General features: G+C 44.0%; 1 protein-coding gene across 1 annotated transcript in view; it reads right to left on the reverse strand.

The window, feature by feature from the left end:
• Positions 1-531: 531 nt before the first annotated feature.
• Positions 532-23399, reverse strand: part of HACD1 (3-hydroxyacyl-CoA dehydratase 1) — a 44481-nt gene continuing 21613 nt past the window's right edge. Inside the window, 4 exon segments of the mRNA XM_084858998.1 lie at positions 532-3204; positions 3787-3965; positions 13513-13580; positions 13582-13746. Of these exon segments, the coding sequence (XP_084715124.1) occupies positions 3122-3204; positions 3787-3965; positions 13513-13580; positions 13582-13746 (495 nt within the window). The 3' untranslated portion in view covers positions 532-3121.

Consider the following 23399-nt stretch of genomic DNA (forward strand, 5'->3'; position numbering starts at 1 on the left):
AAAATACACCCAGGAATATCATACGGCTGTTCTGCGGAAAATCAGAAAATCATGATTGAAAGAAATTGTATTGTTTAATATTGGATGTACAAAATGGTAAAAAAAAATACCTACAATATTTCTTGGTTTACTGTACGACAACATCCTCAAGTTTATCGACAGCATACACGAGAATCAAATATTTGTATTCAAAGAACAGCTGCAGCAACTCCAAATTAGATCAACAAGAGTAACAGGATGATGCACATAATGTAACAGGATGATGCACATAATGTTTACTTATGCATTAATAAGTTAAAATGCCAAAAGATGGTAACTATATTAATCATGAACATATAGTGGGTTTTCCCATATTAGTTCTTCTCTGCAGTAAGTAATTCAGAAACATGTACCAAAGAGCTGCCTGAATATTTTGCAAGGAACAATTGAAGTCTTTAACAGAAAGATCAGGATTAAACAACTATTGCAAATATATCATTGATGCAACCTGAGACGCTTTAATCTAAACATGGCTGAGTGACTTTGCATGGTATAAAAGCTAAATTTTAATGCTTTGTGCAACATGAAATAAACAGTTAGAGCACCCTTGATCTTTTTATTGTAGAACACACACATCCCCAACTAAACTGTTGGGGATGTGTGTGTTATATTGTCAGAAAAACAATTACAGTAAGTAGTGAATGTTTGATGCATTTTTCATCTAAAACCTTGTAAATAGACAGTTTGGAAGGATTTGATACATAAAATCAAATACATTTGAGGGAAGATTTCACAAGCTAATCCTCATACCATGGTATGGATTCAATGACCCTGCTGCATGAACAGAAGCACTTCTGTTCAAGCAGAGGTCACCAACTGCACACATACTGTTAAGAATAGATTGTCCTTTCCCTTCGCAATCAATACCACAATAGACACAGCTTCAGGCTGATACGACTTTATTTTGCTAGAGACTAAAAAATAAAGTTGTATTAGCCTGAAGCTGTGTCTATTGTGGCATTGATTGTGAAGGGAAAGGACGATCCATTCTTGACACATACACCCCATTGGCAACCCCACCCCACCCCAGTCCAAGAGCTTCACCACATGAGGCTAAAAGCCCGCATCCTTACTGGCTCTTCTGCTTCCGGATTCTTTGCGGGATTAAGACTGGCTCCTTTACATGGGCAGACACATGCTTAGAATCGGGGAATTTCTTTCTCGGCAAGTTCTATATGTTTCATTTTACAGCCACTAGATGGCACTGTGGTTATAGCAGAACTGCACAATTACACACAGCTGATATATCAGATTAATGTTCCTTATCGGGTTATCTCCAATCTTTTAAAAAGCAGAATAAAGGTCAGAAAGCATTGGAGACGCCCTGGAGGTTGACAACATCGTGTAAAGGACCTGTAAACCTCCGCAAGTGACCAATCACAAGCGGGCAATAAAAGCCTCATGTAGAAATGCTCCAAATCTCTACAGACTCCCCAGACCCTCTGGAGAGAGACTGCAGGATTTGTGGAAGATTGCCGATGGGGGAAGTGAAATAACAACTTCCCACTGCCTGCATATCCAATTCCAATTCTTTATCTTCCCTGCATTCCATTTACACGTGCTCCACTGATCATAGCTTTATATTGTTTTATTTTAAGGCACAATGGCTAGGATCCAAAGAGCTGCATAATGCACACTGAATAGCTTGAATGTACCAAGTAAAATCTTTGAGTCCCTACCACCACTTTTGAGCAGTAAGATCCTCCATTTCAAAACTGGTTGTCGATGTTACACAGGGAGCTTCTTTTTAAGAAACACAAGTCCAAAGACCCCTTGAACATACAGAAGAAATTGTGTGGTTCTCTGGATCCCATTCTAAGGGCGGGGGGGAACAGGAAGGATTGACATAAATAAGAACTAACCACTAAACTGTCCTTCCATGAGAAAGTTAACCCAAATGTCTCATGGATTATCATTACATACACAAAAGGTGACCAACTTTCCATACACTTTGCTACTTTTGATTAATTTATATGCAAAAATACATCTACTTTTTGTTTGATTTTTAAATGAACAAACCCCCTCTATCCTAAAATTATCTGGACAACTGCAAAATTTACTTTTAAAACATTATTCTATAATCTAAAAATACATTTTTGTGTGGAAGATATTGAATTTCTTTAATGGTCACCTGCTGCCATGGGAGTTTCTTAAGTCATTCGAGCATTTAAGACTGTCTCCTTTATTGAAAACATCATGTGTTTTAGTTTCACGGAGATGCTTTCGAAAACCATTCAGATTCTATGCAATCAGTGAATTGATCCTAGTTAACATAAGCTTAGAATTTATAAAAATTTACAAAGATGAAGATACAATTTATAAATTCTCATTATAAGGTATTAACGCAGAAAAAGATACTATAGCCCGTAGCCCAACATCTAAAGAAAGGTACAGGTCAGGATCCAAATTGCTGTGCATGGTTTTCCACACGCACAAAGGTGCTTTTCAGCCCCAACCCTATCTGCATTCCTACATGCCCATGAAAAGCACTCTCAGTGGTTGGGGGGGGGGGCTTCTGGAGGAGCAGCATCTCCTGAAGTCTTAAGAGGCTGCTGCAGAAGGAAGGAAGGAAGGAAGGAAGGAAGGAAGGAAGGAAGGAAAGCAAGCAAGCAAGCAAGCAAGCCAGATACATGCAGAAATGCTTTGTGCACACAGATGAACCTCTCTGTCTCCCAGCTACAGTTTAGCTAGGTATGTCAAGGTCAAGGAACTTAAGTTGATGAAGTTCATGAGTGACAATGTTCAAAATGGCAACTTACCAATATAGCTCAACTCCCCCCAGGATTTGTGACCAAACCTATCTTAAACAGTCCATGCAATCAGAACTTTTGTTTCAATTTTTTTAAATATATAAATCATTGGGAACCAAATCAATTAGCTAAAAGCAAATAGGGAGGGGGGAACATAAAAGATGAATTCTAAGATAAAAATGAAGTCTGAAAATATTAGTGTTACAAAATAACAATTATCTACGTTGGTTATGTGCACTGGTTTTCTTGTTCCATGATTTCAAAGTTGGACTCGTGCAACGAATGATGGATTTGGATTGTTACTCTAAAGAAGCACCATGGCAGGGGTTGTTTTAATCATCTTTTTCTACAATCACTTCACCATGAAGGACTTTTCTCCTTTGACGAAGCATGTGAAAGTACAGTTGTGGAAACACTATTAAAGAAGAAAAGAAACACAGACTGTGTCAAGTATACAAAACATAGGTGTGCAACTGTACCATACTGAATTGATAGAAGATGCAAGATGGCTAGAGTGATCCCATGTGAAAAACTGGGAATTCTTTTAGTTTTGCACATTACTCTTCAATGACATCCTCCTCATTGAAAGATGCCAAGTGAGATAATTCAATAATTCAATAAATAGAATGGCATAACCCTTTGCCTATCACTCAGAGCTTCTTGGGAGGAGGACAGAATACATATGAAGTTACCTTATAATGTGTCAGACCATTGGTCCATATAGCTCAGTATTATCTATTACTGTCAATTGACAGACAGCTGCTCTTCAAGATCTCAATCAGATTAAGGTCTTTCTCAGCCCTGCTACCCAAAATCCCTTTAAACTGGAGATTGTGGGTATTAACAGGTGGTTATCACTGACCCATGTGCCATTCCAAAGTGATTAATTACATTACACTTGATCCTAGCCAAAGGCCAAGAACCAAGGACAGCCAAGTTCAATATACAAATCTTTACTGTATGATATTAAGATCTACATGCATCGATTGATACCTACATGGTATGTAGGAGGCCATGATGATGAGAAGGAAATAGTAATAGTCAAAAGAGACATTATACTTGTTGGGAAGTCTCACTGAAAACATGCCTGATCTCTTCACATAGGGCAAAGCAGCATAAATAGTTAGGAGCTCACCAACAACTCCTACTGGGTATAAGATGATGAAAAAATTGTACCTGGAAGAAACACAAACAAATAAGTAGCTCCAGGAATTCCTTTCTGAATATCTAGTATTTTCTGCTTTGGATTAACAATGGGTACAGCAATAAGTGACAGGAACTTAATGCTACAATCCTATGCACACTTACCTGGGAGTAAGCTCCATGAAACACAGTGAGAATTACTTCCAAGTAAAATACATAGGATTGCTATGCATGTGTGTCAGTGAGTTGAACAAGGGTTCTTAGGGAGCAATCCCATCCAGATAGGAGGCCGCCTCCGAACTCAGAGGCGACCGCCTATCCAATGCAGGGCAGGAGAAGCACAGAGAGGAGCATTCCCTCTGCGCTTCTCTTGCCCTGCATTTTCAGCTAGACAGACAATTGTGGCTGTCTAGCCACGGGAAGGCTGAGCAGGGGAGGAGGCTGCTGTTTGACACATTGCATTGTCATACAGGCATTTCCGCCCTCCCCGCCCCGGAACGCCCCCAGACATGCCCTTTTTTGGCCGCTCTGCACTCCCCTTGCAAGTGTGGAGGACAGGGCTGTTCTGCTCTGCCTCTGTGGCAGCGTGGAATTGAGGGAGGTCGGTTCCTGGAAAACAAGGTATCCTATGGCCATCTAGCTGCTGTCTGGTGGCCATAGGATTGCTCCCTTTATGTTGCATTGAGACATGAACATTCAGGTGAATGAAATGAATACACCTCTGATTTGTTTAGTCAATTGTGGGTAGCCATTTGCCTCCCCACCACTGCCCCAATTACACTGGGCAGCAGTGGTCACCACAGCTAACAGAACTCCCTTTTGGGGTGGTGTTTTAAGTCCCCATGAATAATACCATGGCTTGTTAACTGCCTGCCTATTGTGCGAACCAGGAAACTATATAGAATAAAAAAATACTATAGAAATAGTAGCCAATCAATTCAGATTGATGTTTCTTATATGAGACTGCTGATGTTATATGGACAAAAGTGAACCACTGAACTGATAGAAAAGAGTGTACTCATCTGCTTTGCTTTCAAACTTTCTGCATCGCGTTACCTTTGCAGTCAATTCACAGCAATAATTAAGAAGCTAAAAGTAGTATCTCATTTCAAATCAGCATAATGTAAAGGCATCCATGGATGCACCTAAATAAAGTGGGGAAATACCCTTATGAAATGAGTGAATTGAGAGGGCCTGTGGTCAATTTCTAACAATGAAAGAAGTTAACCACTTTGAAAAACATTGCCTTAATTGTCACTGTACACACTGGAAAACTTATTAAGAGGTTAGCAGCAATACTTTGAAGAGTTTCCACACAAGATAAAGCATGCAAATGCAATCATTCATAAGGAACTAGTATCTTGAGGTCAGGCTGGGAATTGCAATGAAAGTTCCCTCCCAGGATTAGAAATAAATGCACAATATGCATTCCATGACCAAAACAGGTGAGATTTAAAATGCCAGCCATGAAACATAAAACCCTTATAAGAACTGATGGATTCAGAGAGCACATAGGTCAATGAGAATGGATGATATAAGATTCAAGAAGGAACCGAATAGTTTAGTGGCATGAAAGAAGGAATACCTAATTAATACAGTCTAGGCAGAATAGAAACAAATCAGTGAAAGGGGAACACTACAGAGTGAAGCTAAGTAGTTCATATTCTATTAAGCAAAGGCAGGCAAAGCTTTTCTGGCAGCAAACACAGAAGATTAGAGATCTTTTAGAGAACTATTACAAAGAACAGCTGTTTAACATTTGTTACCACAAAAAATATTAAATGCATTGAAAGGAAAGGTGCTAAATTAATTTCTTTGAATTCTGAATCTCATTTATGAGAAATACAAGGGAGAAAAATGTTCAAAACATGGTTGTTTACTCAGGCACATTCTTATTTCAACCCAGCTGGGTAAGAGTTTGGGAGCTATTGTTTTTTAAATAAAAATATTCTTGATATATTTGTATCACCTTCCCCTTTTCTCTCAAGGAACTCAAGATGGGTATGTTTAGCCTTTACAGGTGTGCAGCCTTGTAAAACAGATATGGTTTAGAAATTACATGCCCCAAGCCATTTGATCAACTTCACAGCTGAGCAGGGATTTGAAGCTAGGTGTCTTCTGTCCAAGCTCAACACTGTAGCCCAGCTTTCCCCAACCTGGTGTCCTCCAGGTGTGTTGGACTGCAAGTTCTATAATTCCCGGCTAGCATGGTCAATGGCTATGCTGGCTGAGAACAATGCGAATTGTAGTCTGGAGGGCACCAGGTTGGGGAAGTCTTCTCTGGCCACTGCATCACACCAGCTCTCTTGATCCACTAGCAGTTCTTTTCTTTTAGTTCCATCCAAATGACTGAAAATTTCTCATTTCTCAATATTTATTTCACATTTATATAGCATTTTAATGACAGCAGACCCTCAACATTTTCAGTTTGGAAGCCAGTATGGTATAGGGTTTAAGACAGGGGTGGGCAACATGCAGCTCACAGGTTGAATGTGGCCTCCGTACCTCCCTAATACAGCCCCTGCCACCCCCCAAATTTCAGGGGTCCCCCTCCCAAATTGCAAACAGAACTGTGTCCGTAGATGCTATGGAGTCCCAAAAGAGTCAATTACACATGCAAACAAGCTAATTTTGACACTTCGGGTAATCCAGCTAAGGATGGCATTTTGTTTTAATTTTTTAATCCCCCCCCCCTTTTTGGCACCTGGGTGTTGTGGCCCATGGGGGGCAAAAATGGCCCCCGAACCTCCTGAAGTTGCCCACCCCTGGATTAGGACTATCAGACTATAACCAAGGAGACCCAGATTCAAGCTCTCCACTGGATTATCTTGAGCCAGTCACTTTCTCTAGGAATGGACACATATGTCAATTTTGGTTGCTCTCAGTTTTTTATTTTATCTTGAACCTTAAGAATTTCTCTAGTCTCAAGTTTGATTCATCTCGAACAGTGAGAAGTTATTTTTTTTAAGTTTGCAAGAACATTTTAGATCATTTTTGTGCATAGTTCTTCTTCTAATGCTTGAATTTTTGTTAGCACTTTTTGCCTAATATACACATTTTTCAAGCAATTTTACTAATGTAATGCACTTTAATGTGATTTCCCTAATATATGCATTCCTGTAGGGATGTATTTTAAAATTAGAGAACTCCATTGCAAAATTTGGATAGGTGTGAATTTCAATGCATAACCAAGTTTCAGTTGGCATCGTGGGTTGAAAGTGCAAAATCAGGTAAGTTTGCATTCAAATGTGAATTGAACAAATTTCTCCTACTTTCTCCAAGCCTAACCTACCTCGGAGAGAGGCTGCGCAGATAAAATGGGGAGCTGGGAACCATGTATGCTGCCCTAAGTTCCTTTGAGGAAGGGTAGAATATAAATGTAATAAATGAATTGAATGAATAAAAATACCCAAACCTACTGCATATTGTATGATCAGAACCGCATATTTGAAGAGGGGATTTAAATATTAGCTATAAGAGCACCGGAAGAATCAAGCTTATCTACAAAATTATTAAATTAGATCAAAATTATAATTAACCTACTCCTGTTATAAAGTTTCACATGTCATAGCATAATGTTACCTCATATGTACTTAATTGATTAGCCATAGCTATAGAGGATATATGTCATCAAATATAAATTAATTGCACACACTAAACTAAGCCAGTAGTCTAACAGAGTACCAGTAAACCATGTTTTGTTTATCCAAGACATAGACACTTTAGTAAAAAACAAACACACACACGATCCATGCTGCCATACTCAAAAAACGTCGCCACTTCCCTTGCCAAACTTAGTTTACATAACAAGCCTCCAATGCCAAAGGAACCCAGAGAAGAACCTTCTCTGAAGATTTTAAGGTATGGGCAGGTTGGTATAGGGAGAGAAGTTCTTTCAGGTATGTGGGTTCCTAGCCATTTAGCACTTCAAAAGTAAACACCAGCATCTGAAATTGGGCTCAGAAGCGAAAAGGCAGCCAATTCAACTCTTTAAGGTTTGGTGTAATATGATCCCATTTGGCTGAACCAGTGACAGTTCCATTCTACACTACTTTAAGCTTCCAAGTTGTTTTCATGGGCAGCTGCCTGTACAATACGTTACCATAATCCAGTCATGAGATTACCAGAGCATGGCTCACCCCAGTCAGACTGTTTTATTAATAAAATAGCCATCTATTTTATTTCATGTAAAAGACGACTGTATTGCTGCTCTTGGTTCTGTGAAATCCAACTATTATAACTGTAAAATTCAAGAAAGGGAAAGGATCTATCCGGAGAGAAAAAGAGGTTGACAGAAAAATGTTAAACATACACAGCCCTTTATAAGGTATGCTAATATGAGTGGAAGCACAAGAGGCAAATCTACACAAGGACATCACCAGATGGTCGAAATCAGATTGATTATGTACTTTGCAGCCAAAGATGAAGAACTCTATACAGTCAGTAAAAACAAGACCTGGAGCTGACTATGGCTCAGATCATGAGCTTCTTATTGTAAAATTTCGGCTTAAATTGAAGAACGTAGGAAAAACCACTGAACCATTCAGGTATGACCTCAATCATATCCCTTATGAATATACAGTGGAGGTGAGGAATAGATTTAAGGGATTAGACCTGATAGACAGAGTGCCTGAGGAACTATGGACGGAGGTCCGTAACATTGTTCAGGAGGCAGCAATTAAATCCATCCCCCAAAAAAAGAAATGCAAGAAAACAAAGTGGCTGTCTGAGGAGGCTTTACAAGTAGCTGAGGAAAGAAGGGAAGTGAAAAGCAAGGGAGAAAGGGGAAGATATATCCAACTGAATGCAGAGTTCCAGAGAATAGCAAGGAGAGACAAGAAGGCCTTCTTAAATGAACAATGCAAAGAAATCAAGGAAAACAATAGAATGGGAAAGACTAGAGATCTTTTAATGAAAATCGGAGATCTCAAGGGAACGTTTTGTGCAAAGACGGGCATGATAAAGGACAAAGAAGGCAGGGACCTAACAGAAGCAGATGAGATTAAGAAGAGGTGGCAAGAATACACAGAAGAACTATACAGGAAAGATCTTAATGTCCCTGATAGCCATGATAGTGCGGTCACTGAACTTGAGCCGGACATCCTAGAGGGTGAAGTCAAGTGGGCCTTAGGAAGCATTACTAACAACAAAGCTAGCGAAGATGACAGTATTCCAGCTGAGCTATTTAAAATCCTAAAAGATGCTGCTGCTAAAGTGCTGCACTCAATATGCCAACAAATTTGGAACACTCAACAATGGCCGCAAGACTGGAAAAGGTCAGTTTACATTCCAATTCCAAAGAAGGGCAATGCCAAAGAGTGTTCGAACTACCGCACAATTGCGCTCATTTCACATGCCAGCAAGGTGATGCTCAAAATCCTACAAGCTAGGCTTCTGCAGTATGCGAACCGAGAACTACCGGAAGTACAAGCTGGGTTTCGAAGAGGCAGAGGAACTAGAGATCAAATCGCCAACATTTGCTGGATCATGGAGAAAGCAACAGAATTCCAGAAAAACCTCTATTTCTGCTTCATTGACCACGCTAAAGCCTTTGATTGTGTGGATCCCAACAAACTGTGGCAAATTCTTAAAGTGATGGGAGTACCAGACCACCTTACCTGTCTCCTGAGAAACCTGTACGAGGGTCAAGAAGCAACAGTAAGAACCAGACATGGAACAACCGATTGGTTCAAAATTGGGAAAGGAGTACGACAAGGCTGTATATTGTCGCCCTGCTTATTTAACTTATATGCAGAGTACATCATGAGAAACGCCGGGTTGGATGATTCACAGGTCGGAATTAAGATTGCCGGGAGAATTATCAACAACCTCAGATATGCAGACGATACCACCCTAATGGCAGAAAGCGAAGAGGATCTAAAGAGCCTCTTGTTGAGGGTGAAAGAGGAGAGTGCAAAAGCTGGTTTGAAACTCAACATTAAAAAAACGAAGATCATGGCATCTGGCCCCATCACTTCCTGGCATATAGAAGGGGAAGAAATGGAAGCAGTGACAGATTTTACTTTCTTAGGCTCCAAGATCACCGCAGACGGTGACTGTAGCCATGAAATTAAAAGACGCTTGCTCCTTGGGAGGAAAGCTATGGCCAACCTAGACAGCATAGTAAGAAGCAGAGACATCACCTTGCCGACAAAGGTCCGTCTAATCAAAGCTATGGTTTTCCCAGTAGTAATGTATGGCTGTGAGAGCTGGACTATAAGGAAGGCTGAGCGCCGAAGAATTGATGCTTTCGAACTGTGGTGCTGGAGAAGACTCTTACGAGTCCCCTGGACTGCAAGGAGGTCAAATCAGTCCATCCTAAAGGAAATCAACCCTGACTGCTCATTGGAAGGACAGATAATGAAGCTGAAGCTCCAATATTTTGGCCACCTAATGCGAAGAGAAAAGTCCCTGGAAAAGACCCTGATGCTGGGAAAGACTGAAGGCAAAAGGAGAAGGGGACGGCAGAGGATGAGATGGCTAGATAGCATCATGGATGCAATGAATATGAACTTGAGCATGCTCCGGGAGAGAGCGCAGGACAGGAAGGCCTGGCGTGCTATGGTCCATGGGGTCACGAAGAGTTGAACACGACTGAACGACTGAACAACAACAATGTATGGCTGTGAGAGCTGGACTATAAGGAAGGCTGAGCGCCGAAGAATTGATGCTTTCAATCTGTGGTGCTGGAGAAGACTCTTACGAGTCCCCTGGACTGCAAGGAGGTCATAGAATCATAGAATCATCTAATAGGGTTGGAAGGGGCTTACAAGGCCATCGAGTCCAACCCCCTGCTCAACGCAGGAATCCAATTCAGACCATCCCTGACAAATGGCTCTCCAGCCTCGTCTTGAACGCCTCCAGTGTGGGAGAGCCCACCACCTCCCTAGGTAATTGGTTCAATTGTCGTATTGCTCTAACAGTTGGGAAGTTTTTCCTGATGTTCAGCTGGAATCTGGCTTCCTGTAACTTGAGCCCATGATTCCATGTCCTGCACTCTGGGATGATCGAGAAGAGATCCTGGCCTTCCTGTCTGAGACAACCTTTCAAGTACTTGAAGAGTGCTATCATATCTCCCCTCAGTCTTCTCTTCTCAAGGCTAAACATGCCCAGTTCTTTCAGTCTCTCTTCATAGGGCTTTGTTTCCAGTCCCCTGATCATCTTTGTTGCCCTCCTCTGAACCCTCTCCAGTTTGTCTGCATCCTTCTTCAAGTGTGGTGCCCAGAACTGGACACAGTACTCCAGATGAGGCCTAACCAGTGCTGAGTAGAGGGGAACTAGTACTTCCCGGGATTTGGAAGCTATGCTTCTATTAATGCAGCCCAAAAGAGCATTTGCCTTTTTTGCAGCCACATCACATTGTTGGCTCATATTCAGCTTGTGATCGACAACAATTCCAAGATCCTTCTCGCTTGTAGTGTTGTTGAGCCACGTAGCCCCCATCTTGTAACTGTGCCTTTGGTTTCTTTTTCCTAGGTGCAGAACTAGGCATTTATCCCTATTAAATGTCATTCTGTTGTTTTCTGCCCAGCGCTCTAGTCTATCCAGATCACTTTGAATTTTGTTTCTGTCTTCCAAAGTATTAGCTATCCCGCCCAATTTTGTGTCATCTGCAAATGTGATCAGCATTCCCCGCACCTCCTCCTCCAAGTCATTAATAAAAACGTTGAAGAGCACTGGGCCTGAGCCCTGCGGTACCCCACTCGTTACCTCTCCCCAGTTTGAGAAAGTCCCATTGATAAGCACTGAGTCCGATTCTGTAGCCAACTGTGGATCCACCAGATCGTTGTTTCATCTAGCGCACTTTGGGCTAGTTTGCTCATCAGGATATCATGGGGCACTTTGTCGAAAGCTTTGCTGAAGTCGAGGTATATTATGTCCACAGCATTCCCACGGTCCACAAGGGAGGTGACTTGATCAAAAAATGAGATCAGATTCTGGCAGGACTTGTTCTTGACAAATCAGTCAATCCTAAAGGAAATCAACCCTGACTGCTCATTGGAAGGACAGATACTGAAGCTGAAGCTCAAATATTTTGGCCACCTAATGTGAAGAGAAAAGTCACTGGAATCATAGAATAGTAGGGTTGGAAGGGGCCTACAAGGCCATCGAGTCCAACCCCCTGCTCAATGCAGGAAAAGACCCTGATACTGGGAAAGACTGAAGGCAAAAGGAGAAGGGGACGGCAGAGGATGAGATGGCTAGATAGCATCACCAATGCAATGAATATGAACTTGAGCACACTTTGGGAGAGAGCGAAGGACAGGAAGGCCTGGCGTGCAATGGTCCATGGGGTCACAAAGAGTCGGACACGACTTAACGACTGAACAACAAATATGAGTGGAACTCCAAAGAGTTGAGCAGTTCCACTGGGCAGATATAAAAAAAACAATATTCTACATGCCCATCATCACAGCGGAGTTTGAAGCGTCTGTTTGAGTCCACATACTGGGGGGTTGGGGGAACGTTTGCACCAACTAGCCACTGAGGCAGCAATCGTATGCACGCTTACCTGGGAGTGAGTCCCACAGAACACAGTGAACTTTACATCTGGGTAAACATGTATAGGATTGCACCAATTGCATTGGACATGAAATGGTGGGTCTGCACAATCACAGAGGGAAAATAAGCCAAGCGGCTTATTTTCTCTCCCCACACATGCCAGTCACAAGCCCCTTAATTACCCTCACCAGGTGCAGGTTGTCGTGATGTCCGAACCTGGAGAGGTTGGGTGGCAGGGGTGGTTTACAAACCACCCTGAAAACCTAGCACAAGCCATGGGTTTCAGGGTGGTTTGTAAACCACCCTAGCTACCACCTACTGTCACTGGGTTCAGACGTCACAACAAGCTGTGCCCAGCAAGAGTAATTATGCTAATTCTGTGGCTGGCAACCAGCATGTGCAGGGAGGAAAATAAGCCACTGTGACTTATTTTCCCTCTGTGAACATGCAAACCCAGTCAAAATGTTTGGGAAGTATTAAAACTTTCCAAACACTTGTGACAAGGTCATACTAGCCAACAGCAACAACTTGGCAAAAAACTGGAGGGATTTCTAGTTAAGATAGGAGTTACCTTTGCAGCAACAATATCCCATATGTTTCTCTTATATGGTCTATTACATCAAAATACACCACAACGGTGGCCTCAAAGTGACATCATGGTAACCTTCTCATGGGTTTTACATTTTCCAAACTATTTTGTTTCTGTATAGGGCAGCCTTCCCCAACCTTGCAGCCCCTGGATATTTTGGAATGCAGCTCCATCATCCCTGACCATTGGCTCTGCTGGCTGGGGCTGATGGGAACTATAGTCCAAAACAACTAGGGGTTACCAGGTTGGGGATGTCTGGTACAGGTTATCCTAAAATGGAACATCATCAAAGTAAAAAACCAACAACTTGTAAATGAACAACTTTTCTATTGTATTCAATACGCAAGTTTCAAAAGACACACAAGCACTCTCTAGAAATATTAGTGGCATAGGGACAGGTTAGGTTAATTAAATTACTGAGCACACCTGCATTTAAAACATACCCAATGTTATGAACTTAAAGTGCTGCATTTTAAAAGTAAACCACACCATCCTGCAAACACACAAAACTCTCACAGTTGTTGACTTCCTTGCTGATTAAGCATGCATGCAATAAGCATGCACAGAACAATGAGAAACTAAACTGCAAGGCATTCTCCACCTGGCCCATTTTATGAAGTATGGTAAGTGGTTCAGCATATTGAATGTGTAGAAGGAATATCGAGTAATCTCTGTCACAGTCCATACGACCAGAAAAAGAATAACGCTCTCTTCATTCTGGATCTGTAGAGGGATAAAGAATCAACATTTTCTGGATCCTTAAAATTGCAAAAGAAGTTGGAAATAAACTCTCAGACACCAAAACCTATGTTTTTAGGAAGAATGCATCTGCAGTCATGGATTTTTCTTTTTTACATGAAACATTGCCCAAACTGAAAGATTGCTCACTGAACAGAAAACATAGCAAAATGTAGAAAACACAATACAGAACTATTTACAGTTCTCTTCTGTTCCTAGCAGCCTTTTCAGTTAGCTTCCCAAATAGTTCTTAATTGTCTAACTGCTTTGGGATCATCCCTCTTTTACAGTGCAATGATATACATGCCTACTAAGAAATAAGTCCCATAGGGTTTAGCAGGCTTAGTTCTAGGTAAGTGGGTATAGGATTGCAGCCTTAGCAGCTGATAATATTGGCAACATTTAAATAATTGATAAAACAGATCTATTTTGTTCTCTTTTCCTTTTCTTTTTTGGCCTTCATGCCTTTATCCAGCACTTCTAAATCAAAGTGGCAGGGGCCCTCCCAGGCAGGGCACCCTCAGTGGACCCTCCTGATCTGGAAAAGGTGGGACATGCAAACTGAAATTATTTTAGGCTGTATTGGATGCTGTGCAAAGTGGAAACGATAGTACTGTTACAGTGGTGGCCCCTCTGATGGTTTTGGGGCCCTGGTAAATGCTCAATCGTGTCATCTTCTGGAGCTGGTCCTGTCCCTTTTAACAGGATTTTGCTGGCTTCTCCTTCCCCATATACATTTTGTTTTCTTGTAAATTAGGAGTATTTCATGGTGTCCTGTCTAATCAAAAGGAGGCTGCAAAAGGACACCTGATACCAGAGATCTGGTTGGAGTCACTTCTGTGTGTTGCAAGAGGATTACTTAGCTAGAAGTAGGGTCAGACATCTTGATGAAGTGCGTAATGTGGTGCAAGAACTAGGAGCTGCAGATAGGTATGATCAGCCGTTGCATGATAAATGGCCAAGTCATTAAACTGCCTCGGTACGTCACGTAGATCTACCTATTACTTCTAAACAATAGCAGGTGAAACAAGCAACAGCAAATTAATTTCTGACTCTGCAAAGAAGGTGGGTGGGGGCTATTTTTTACCTTCTGAGAAGAGGAATTATAGACAAGTAATTTTCTTTTCGTTAAAATGGCAAGAATTTGTTCATGCCTGAAAACTAATAAAAGCTCCAGGGATGTCTGTGAAATAAAATAAAGCAACACAGATGTTGTTACAAGTACAAAAAAGGAGACTATAATTTTAACAACATGTACCAGTGACAAAAAACCAAAGGCTGTGTTTTCAGACATGCTGAGTATCTCAAGTATCATATGAAGTAGTGCACTGATGTTTGAGTTAGGAGTATTCAAGGACTAGTGTCAGGTGTTTACCACTTCTGTCCAAATGTTTTGTATTATGCAGTGCAATCCTATGCATGCTTTACTCAGAAGCAAATCCCCCTGTGTTCAATCGGGCCTACTTCCTACACAGGAGAGCAATTTGTTTTTAACATGTGTTTATACACCACTTTCTGGAGGATTTTTAACTTAAAATCCTCAAGAAAGTGCAGGCTAATTTATGTATTTACTGCCAATAGCCAAAGCTCTTTCAGTATAAACAAAGGTACTTTAAAACCATGGCTGATTGAGCTTCATGCTTGTACAGTGTTTTCATTCTCAGCTATGGCAGTTGGATGAGCACATCTCGGTAATATCTTACCCATAGCAGACAATAAGGTCTTTGGGATTATTATTATTATTATTGATTTTAACCACTGTGTTGCAAGAGAGAGAGAGCTGACAGGTTCTACTGATGATGTGCTTGATAATAATTCCATTCGCAATCCAGTTAAAATTAAGTACTTGGAATTAAGCTCATATGTAGCCACATCCCACACCTATCTCTGCTAGAAAATAAATATGTTCGTATACAGACCATTGTTGTTGTTGTTCAGTCGTTCAGTCGTGTCCGACTCTTCGTGACCCCATGGACCATAGCACGCCAGGCCTTCCTGTCCTGCGCTCTCTCCCGGAGCATGCTCAAGTTCATATTCATTGCATCCGTGATGCTATCTAGCCATCTCATCCTCTGCCGTCCCCTTCTCCTTTTGCCTTCAGTCTTTCCCAGCATCAGGGTCTTTTCCAGGGAGTTTTCTCTTCACATTAGGTGGCCAAAATATTGGAGCTTCAGCTTCATTATCTGTCCTTCCAATGAGCAGTCAGGGTTGATTTCCTTTAGGATGGACTGATTTGACCTCCTTGCAGTCCAGGGGACTCGTAAGAGTCTTCTCCAGCACCACAGTTCGGAAGCATCAATTCTTCGGCGCTCAGCCTTCCTTATAGTCCAGCTCTCACAGCCATACATTACTACTGGGAAAACCATAGCTTTGATTAGACGGACCTTTGTCAGCAAGGTGATGTCTCTGCTTCTTACTATGCTGTCTAGGTTGGCCATAGCTTTCCTCCCAAGGAGCAAGCGTCTTTTAATTTCATGGCTACAGTCACCGTCTGCGGTGATCTTGGAGCCCAAGAAAGTAAAATCTGTCACTGCTTCCATTTCTTCCCCTTCTATATGCCAGGAAGTGATAGGGCCAGATGCCATGATCTTAGTTTTTTTAATGTTGAGTTTCAAACCAGCTTTTGCACTCTCCTCTTTCACCCTCAACAAGAGGCTCTTGAGATCCTCTTCGCTTTCTGCCATTAGGGTGGTATCGTCTGCATATCGGAGGTTGTTGATAATTCTCCCGGCAATCTTAATTCCGACCTCTGATTCATCCAACCCGGCATTTCTCATGATGTACTCTGCATATAAGTTAAATAAGCAGGGTGACAATATGCAGCCTTGTCGTACTCCTTTCCCAATTTGGAACCAATCGGTTGTTCCATCTCTGGTTCTTACTGTTGCTTCTTGACCCTCGTACAGGTTTCTCAGGAGACAGGTAAGGTGGTCTGGTACTCCCATCACTTTAAGAATTTGCCACAGTTTGTTGTGATCCACACAATCAAAGGCTTTAGCGTAGTCAATGAAGCAGAAATAGACGTTTTTCTGGAATTCTCTTGCTTTCTCCATGATGCAGCGAATGTTGGCGATTTGATCTCTAGTTCCTCTGCCTCTTCGAAACCCAGCTTGTACTTCCGGTAGTTCTCGGTTCACATACTGCTGAAGCCTAGCTTGTAGGATTTTGAGCATCACCTTGCTGGCATGTGAAATGAGCGCAATTGTGCGGTAGTTTGAACACTCTTTGGCGTTGCCCTTCTTTGGAATTGGAATGTAAACTGACCTTTTCCAGTCTTGTGGCCACTGTTGAGTGTTCCAGATTTGTTGGCATATTGAATGCAACACTTTAACAGCATCACCTTTTAGGATTTTAAATAGCTCGGCTGGAATACTGTCATCTCCGCTAGCTTTGTTGTTACTAATGCTTCCTAAGGCCCACTTGACTTCACTCTCTAGGATGTCCGGCTCAAGTTCAGTGACCGCACTATCATGGCTATCAGGGACATTCAGATCTTTCCTGTATAGTTCTTCTGTGTATTCTTGCCACCTCTTCTTAATCTCATCTGCTTCTGTTAGGTCCCTGCCTTCTTTGTCCTTTATCATGCCCGTCTTTGCACAAAACGTTCCCTTGAGATCTCCAATTTTCTTGAAGAGATCTCTAGTCTTTCCCATTCTGTTGTTTTCCTCGATTTCTTTGCATTGTTCATTTAAGAAGGCCTTCTTGTCTCTCCTTGCTATTCTCTGGAACTCTGCATTCAGTTGGGTATATCTTCCCCTTTCTCCTTTGCTTTTCGCTTCCCTTCTTTCGTGAGCTACTTGTAAAGCCTCATCAGACAGCCACTTGGCTTTCTTGCATTTCTTTTTCTTTGGGATGGATTTCGTTGCTGCCTCCTGAACAATGTGACGGACCTCCGTCCATAGTTCCTCAGGCACTCTGTCTATCAGGTCTAATCCCTGAAATCTATTCCTCACCTCCACTGTATATTCATCAGGGATATGATTTAGGTCATACCTGAACGGTTTAGTGGTTTTCCCTACGTTCTTCAATTTGAGCCGAAATTTTGCAAGAAGCAGCTCATGATCTGAGTCACAGTCAGCTCCAGGTCTTGTTTTTACTGACTGTATGGAGCTTCTCCATCTTTGGCTGCAAAGGACATAATCAATCTGATTTCGATATTGACCATCTGGTGACGTCCATGTGTAGAGTCGCCTCTTGTGCTGTTGGAAAAGAGTGTTTGCTATGATCAGCATGTTCTCTTGGCAAAACTCTATTAGCTTTTGTCCTGCTTCATTTTGTACACCAAGGCCATGCCTGCCTGTTATCCCGGTGATTTCTTGACTTCCTACTTTAGCATTCCAATCCCCTATGATGAAGAGGACATCTTTTTTTGGTGTTAGTTCTAGAAGGTGTTGTAGGTCTTCATAGAACCGATCAACCTCAGCTTCTTCGGCCTCAGTGGTTGGGGCATAGACTTGAATTACTGTGATGTTGAATGGTTTGCCTTGGATTCGTACTGAGATCATTCTATCATTTTTAAGATTGTACCCCAGTACTGCTTTTCCCACCCTTTTGTTGACTATGAGTGCTACTCCATTTCTTCTAAGGGATTCTTGCCCACAATAGTAGATATGATGGTCACCTGAATTAAATTCGCCCATGCCTGTCCATTTTAGTTCGCTGATTCCCAAGATGTCGATGTTCAATCTTGCCATCTCATGTTTGACCACCTCCAGCTTACCTTGATTCATTGATCTGACATTCCAGGTTCCTAAACAATATTGTTCTTTACAGCATCGGATTTTCTTTTCACCGCCAGACACATCCACAGCTGAGTGTCCTTTCGGGTTTGGCCCAGCCGCTTCACTCTTTCTGGCGCTACTTGGAAATACCCTCTGCTCTTCCTCAGTAGCATATTGGACACCTTCCGACCTGAGGGGCTCATCTTCCGGTGTCATATCTTTTAGCCTTGTGATACGTTCCATGGGGTTTTCTTGGCAAGAATACTGGAGTGGGTTGCCATTTCCTTCTCCAGTGGACCACATTTTGTCAGAACTCTCTGCCATGACCTGTCCGTCTTGGGTGGCCCTGCACGGCATAGCTTATGGCTTCACTGAGTTACGCAAGCCCCTTCGCCACAACAAGGCAGTGATCCATGAATACAGACCATTGGAGTAATACAGACCATTACTCCAGCACAATACAGGGCAAAGGAGCAGCAATGCAGACACTGACATCAACATCATTTGGATAAACTGGCTAAAATCCAAGTACTTCTGTAAAAATGGGTTGTGGACCAGGCTTTGCACATCTACTGCTTTAAAACAACCTTCCCCAGCTTGGTGTCCCCCAGATGTTTTGGACTACAACACCCAGAATTCCTTACCATTAGTTATGTTGTCTAGGACTGATGGGAATTCAAGACCCATTTCAGTCTGGGTTTCACCCTAGTTACGGGACTCAATCAACCGTGGTTGCTCTGATGGATGATGTTTACCAAGAGAGGGATGGGGGAGTGCAACCCTGTTAATTCTACTTGATCTCGCATTGGCTTTTAAAACCATTGACTCTGGTATCCTCCTAGATCAGCTCCATAGGTTAGGTATTGGAGGCACTGTGTTACGGTGGTTCTGGTCCTACCTGCAGGGTCAATTTCAGAGACTGGGGGACTGTTCCTTGGCCACTTGGCAATTGAGCTATGGGGTTCCACAGGGTACCATCTTGTCCCCAGTGTTGTTCAACATCTATATGAAGCCACTAGGAGAGGTCATTAGGGGATTTGGAGCAAAGCGCCATCTGTATGCTGATGACACACAGCTGTATCTCCCTGTGACATCTGTATCAGGTGAGGCTGTGAAAGTGCTGGATCAGTGCCTAGACTCAATGATGAGCTGGATGAGGGCCAATAAACTGAGGTTGAATCCTGGCATGATGGAGGTCCTGTGCGGGAATGACTCTCAAGTCTGGGAGATAGGCTCCTTGCCTGTTCTGGATGGGGTTGCACTCCCTTTGAAGGATCATGTTCATAGTCTGGGGACACTCCTAGATCCATCTTTGTTGCTGTAGGCCCAAGGGGCCACAGCAGCTTAGAGTGCCTTCTACCAGCTTCGACTGGTATTCCAGCCATGGCCTCTCCTGGACAGAGATAGCAGTGGTACAGATGCTAGTAAACTCAAGATTAGATCACTGCAACTTGATCTATGTGGGGCTGCCCTTAAGCTGCCGCTAGTGTAGAATGCAGCAGCTCAGCCGTTGTAGGGTATTGGCCCCTTTTCAGCATATAAAACACCTCTCTGGAGGGAAACGGAAATTCTTTACTCACCGGTGAATTTCTGTTCTCGCCAAATGAAGAAGGCCAGCCAGTATGGGGAGGTTCCGCCTCCGGGACGGAGAAGGCAGTCTCCAAATTAACTTCCGGAGGAGGCAGGGCCTCCCCCATGTTTGCCAATTGAGTCTTCCAAGTTGTAGAAACTCCTTGGAAGCCCTCCGTCCTGACGGTCTTCAATTTCCAACCTCAATTGACAATCAGGCTGAGGAAGCAACTGTGGTGCAGCCTGCCTAGCCTAAGTATCGCCCAGAAGGAGGCCAACCCGGGCAGGCCTGGCTGGCCTCCTTCACTTGGCGAGAACAGAAATTCACTGGTGAGTAAAGAATTTCCATTTCTCCTACCGAGTGCAGGACACCAGCCAGTATGGGGTGTGCCAAAGCAGTTCATCCCTGGGTGGGTCAACAAACCCTTAGGCCAGTCCCCTGCTAGGGCTGCAGAACCCTCTGGAGGGCCCTCCTGCCAAAGGCACCCTCTGCAGAGGCAAACAGATTGATTTTGTCGTGATATGTAAATGTATGTGGACGATCATGTGGCCGCCCTGCAGATCTCCTCAAGGGGAGCCCTAACCCAGAAGGCTGCTGATGTGGCCATCCCACTAACTGAGTGGGCCAATATTCTCTCCGGGGCTGTTAGGCCACTGGAGGTGTAGGCCAGCACAATGCACTCGCGAAGCCAGCGTGTGAGAGAGGCTGACACCTTCTTGCCTAAGGAGGATAGTCTGAAGGACACAAATAGGGCGCTGCATTGTCTGTGGGGCTTGGTTCTATCTAGACAGAACTTGAGGGACTGCCTGGCATCCAGGGTATGCCACTCCCTTTCCTTGGGGTTGAAAGGGTTAGGGCAAAAGGATGGGATGACCAGTTCCTGGGCTCTGTGGAAGTCCGAACTGACCTTGGGGAGGAAGGATGGGTCTGGGCGGAGGACTACCTTGTCCCTGTGAAAAATACAAAGCTCATTTTCAGCCGAGAGAGCCCCCAGTTTGGAGACCCTCCTGGCGGATGCGATAACCAGAAGGAATATTGTCTTGAGGGACAACACCTTAAGGGTGGCAGCCCCCAGGGGTTTGAATGGAGCTTTGGACAGTGCCTTGAGCACAGTGTTGAGGCTCCATGTGGGGAACTTCCTCACCGGGGGAGGGCTGATCAGTGAAGCTGCCCTCAGGAACCTCTTGATGTGGGGGTAAGAACCTAGGCCCCCCCTCCTAGTTCTCCTAGAATGGATCCCAAGGCAGAAACCTGTCTCCTTAGGGTATTAGTTTTAAGGTCTGCTGACAGGCCCTCCTGGAGGAACTGCAGGATATCTCCTATGCTGGCAACTAGTGGGTCCCTGTCTGCCGCGTGGGCCCATATGATGAAAGCCTTCCAGGTGAGCTCATATGATCTATTAGTGGAGGACTTCCTGGAGGCTAGGAGAGTGGAAACCATCCTTGAGGAGTAGCCATGTCAGAGGCTTGGCCGTGGTACCAGGTCGGCGTACCATGGCCTCCTCAGCCAGTTGAGTGCTATCAGGATCAAATCTGCCCGCTGGTCCCTCAGCTTCCGGATCACCTTCGGGATGAGTGTGTCAGGGTGGAAACTGAGCCAATAGAGCCCCAGAGCAGTTCTGATTCTGAGGAGGAACAGCAATCCGTGGGAGAGGAGCTCACTCATCTCTCACAAGCACAGCAGCTGGCAGAGATTCCTCCTGCCAGCATTCCTGGGATAGTGACCGTGGCAGTGAGAGAGCACTGGAGGGGGGCTTGCTGGATGCTCAGCGCAGACACAGGGAGCAACGACAGATGGAGGGCGCTGAAAAGAGGCATACCGCTTGTTTGGTGCTCAAACAACAGTCGTGTCCCGAGGACCCAAGGGAAAGAGGGAGGATCTCTCCATAGCCCATAAGTTCAGAGTCTTCCCGTGGTTCCCCTTCAAACGGGGACCAAGTGCCTTACCTGGAGCTTAGGCTACTCTGCTATCTTTCCCCAGTGCTGTTCCTTGCTTAGTCGCTAGTGATTAGTATCTGAAAGAGTCATAAAGGAATAAAGGAATAAAGCCTCGGAAAGAATTCTCGTCGTCTGTGTCCTGAGTTGGCTATTGGAGGGGACTGCAAGAGGCAGCTAGGGAGCTCCTGACAGAGGGGTAGAGGAGGGAAGGAAAACAGAAGCCCTCTGGGCCACCTGTTGGCCAGGGCATCTGTGAACTTGGCGCCTCTTGTGGCGTGGCAAGTGGCAAATCTGGGGAGCTTGGCATTCTGCTGGTATGCAAAGAAGTCTATGCAGGGCCAGCCTAACCAGTTTGTCAGCCAAAGGAACGTATCTGGGTGGAGAGACCACTCCTCTGGGTCTGGAGGTGTCCTGCTGAGCCAATCGGCCTGGGTGTTCAGTATGCCCCTTAGGTGCTCTGCCCTGATGGAGCGGAGATGTTTTTGAACCCACCTGAAAAGCATCATGGCCTCCTTTTGAAGGGATTTGGACCGAGTTCCTCCTTGTTTGTTCAAGTATGCCTTCACTACTACACTGTCTGTTCTGACCAGAACATCCTGGGACTCTAACTGTGGAGCTAGGTGTCTCAATGCCAAGTGGATGGCCCTCAGTTCCAGTAGGTTAATGCTGAGGTGAGATTCCTCCGTGGTCCATAGGCCTTGGGTGTAGTGGCCCTTGCAGAGAGCCTCCCACCCTGTGAGGCAAGCATCTGTGGTCAGGATGGTGAATGATAGAGTCTGGATGGGGACCCACTCCCATGAGGTTGGGTGGGTGTGACCACCAAGACAGGGAGTGAGAAACTTCTGCTGGAACTTGCACCGCCGGATTGATGTTGGCTGTTATTTCCATCTGGAAGGCCAAGAGGAACGACTGTAGGGGCCTTGCGTGGAACCTTGCCCACTGGATGGTCTCCTAGCAAGAGACCATCATGCCCAGCAGTTCTGCCAGCTCTCTGAGGTGGGATTTCTTTTTGGTCTGGATCCGGGCCGCGAGCCTGCTTACTGTAGTCTGTCTGTCCGGGGATAGAGTCATAATGTCCATGGCTGTGTTCAGGGTCACCCCCAGGTGGAATATGGACTGTGAGGGTGACAGGGAGCTCTTTTTCTCGTTGATGATGAACCCCAGAGACCGTAGGGTTGAAAGAGTGGCACTGGTGTCTTGCATGCACTGTTCCCATGACGATGAGTGGATTAGAATGTCGTCCAGATAGGGGTGTAGTTGGGTGCCCTTTGACCTCAGGTAGGCCACTGGGGCCAGGAGGATCTTTGTGAACACTCTTGGAGCTGTGGCTAGGCCAAAGGGAAGAGCCCTGAATTGGAATTGTTTTGTTCCATAGCTGAAGCGCAGGAACTTGCAGTGAGATGGCCGGAT

The sequence above is a fragment of the Heloderma suspectum genome, chromosome 5 (assembly GCF_057233095.1).
Source record: "Heloderma suspectum isolate Gila_16-S chromosome 5, 16-S_ref, whole genome shotgun sequence".
Taxonomy (NCBI): domain Eukaryota; kingdom Metazoa; phylum Chordata; class Lepidosauria; order Squamata; family Helodermatidae; genus Heloderma; species Heloderma suspectum.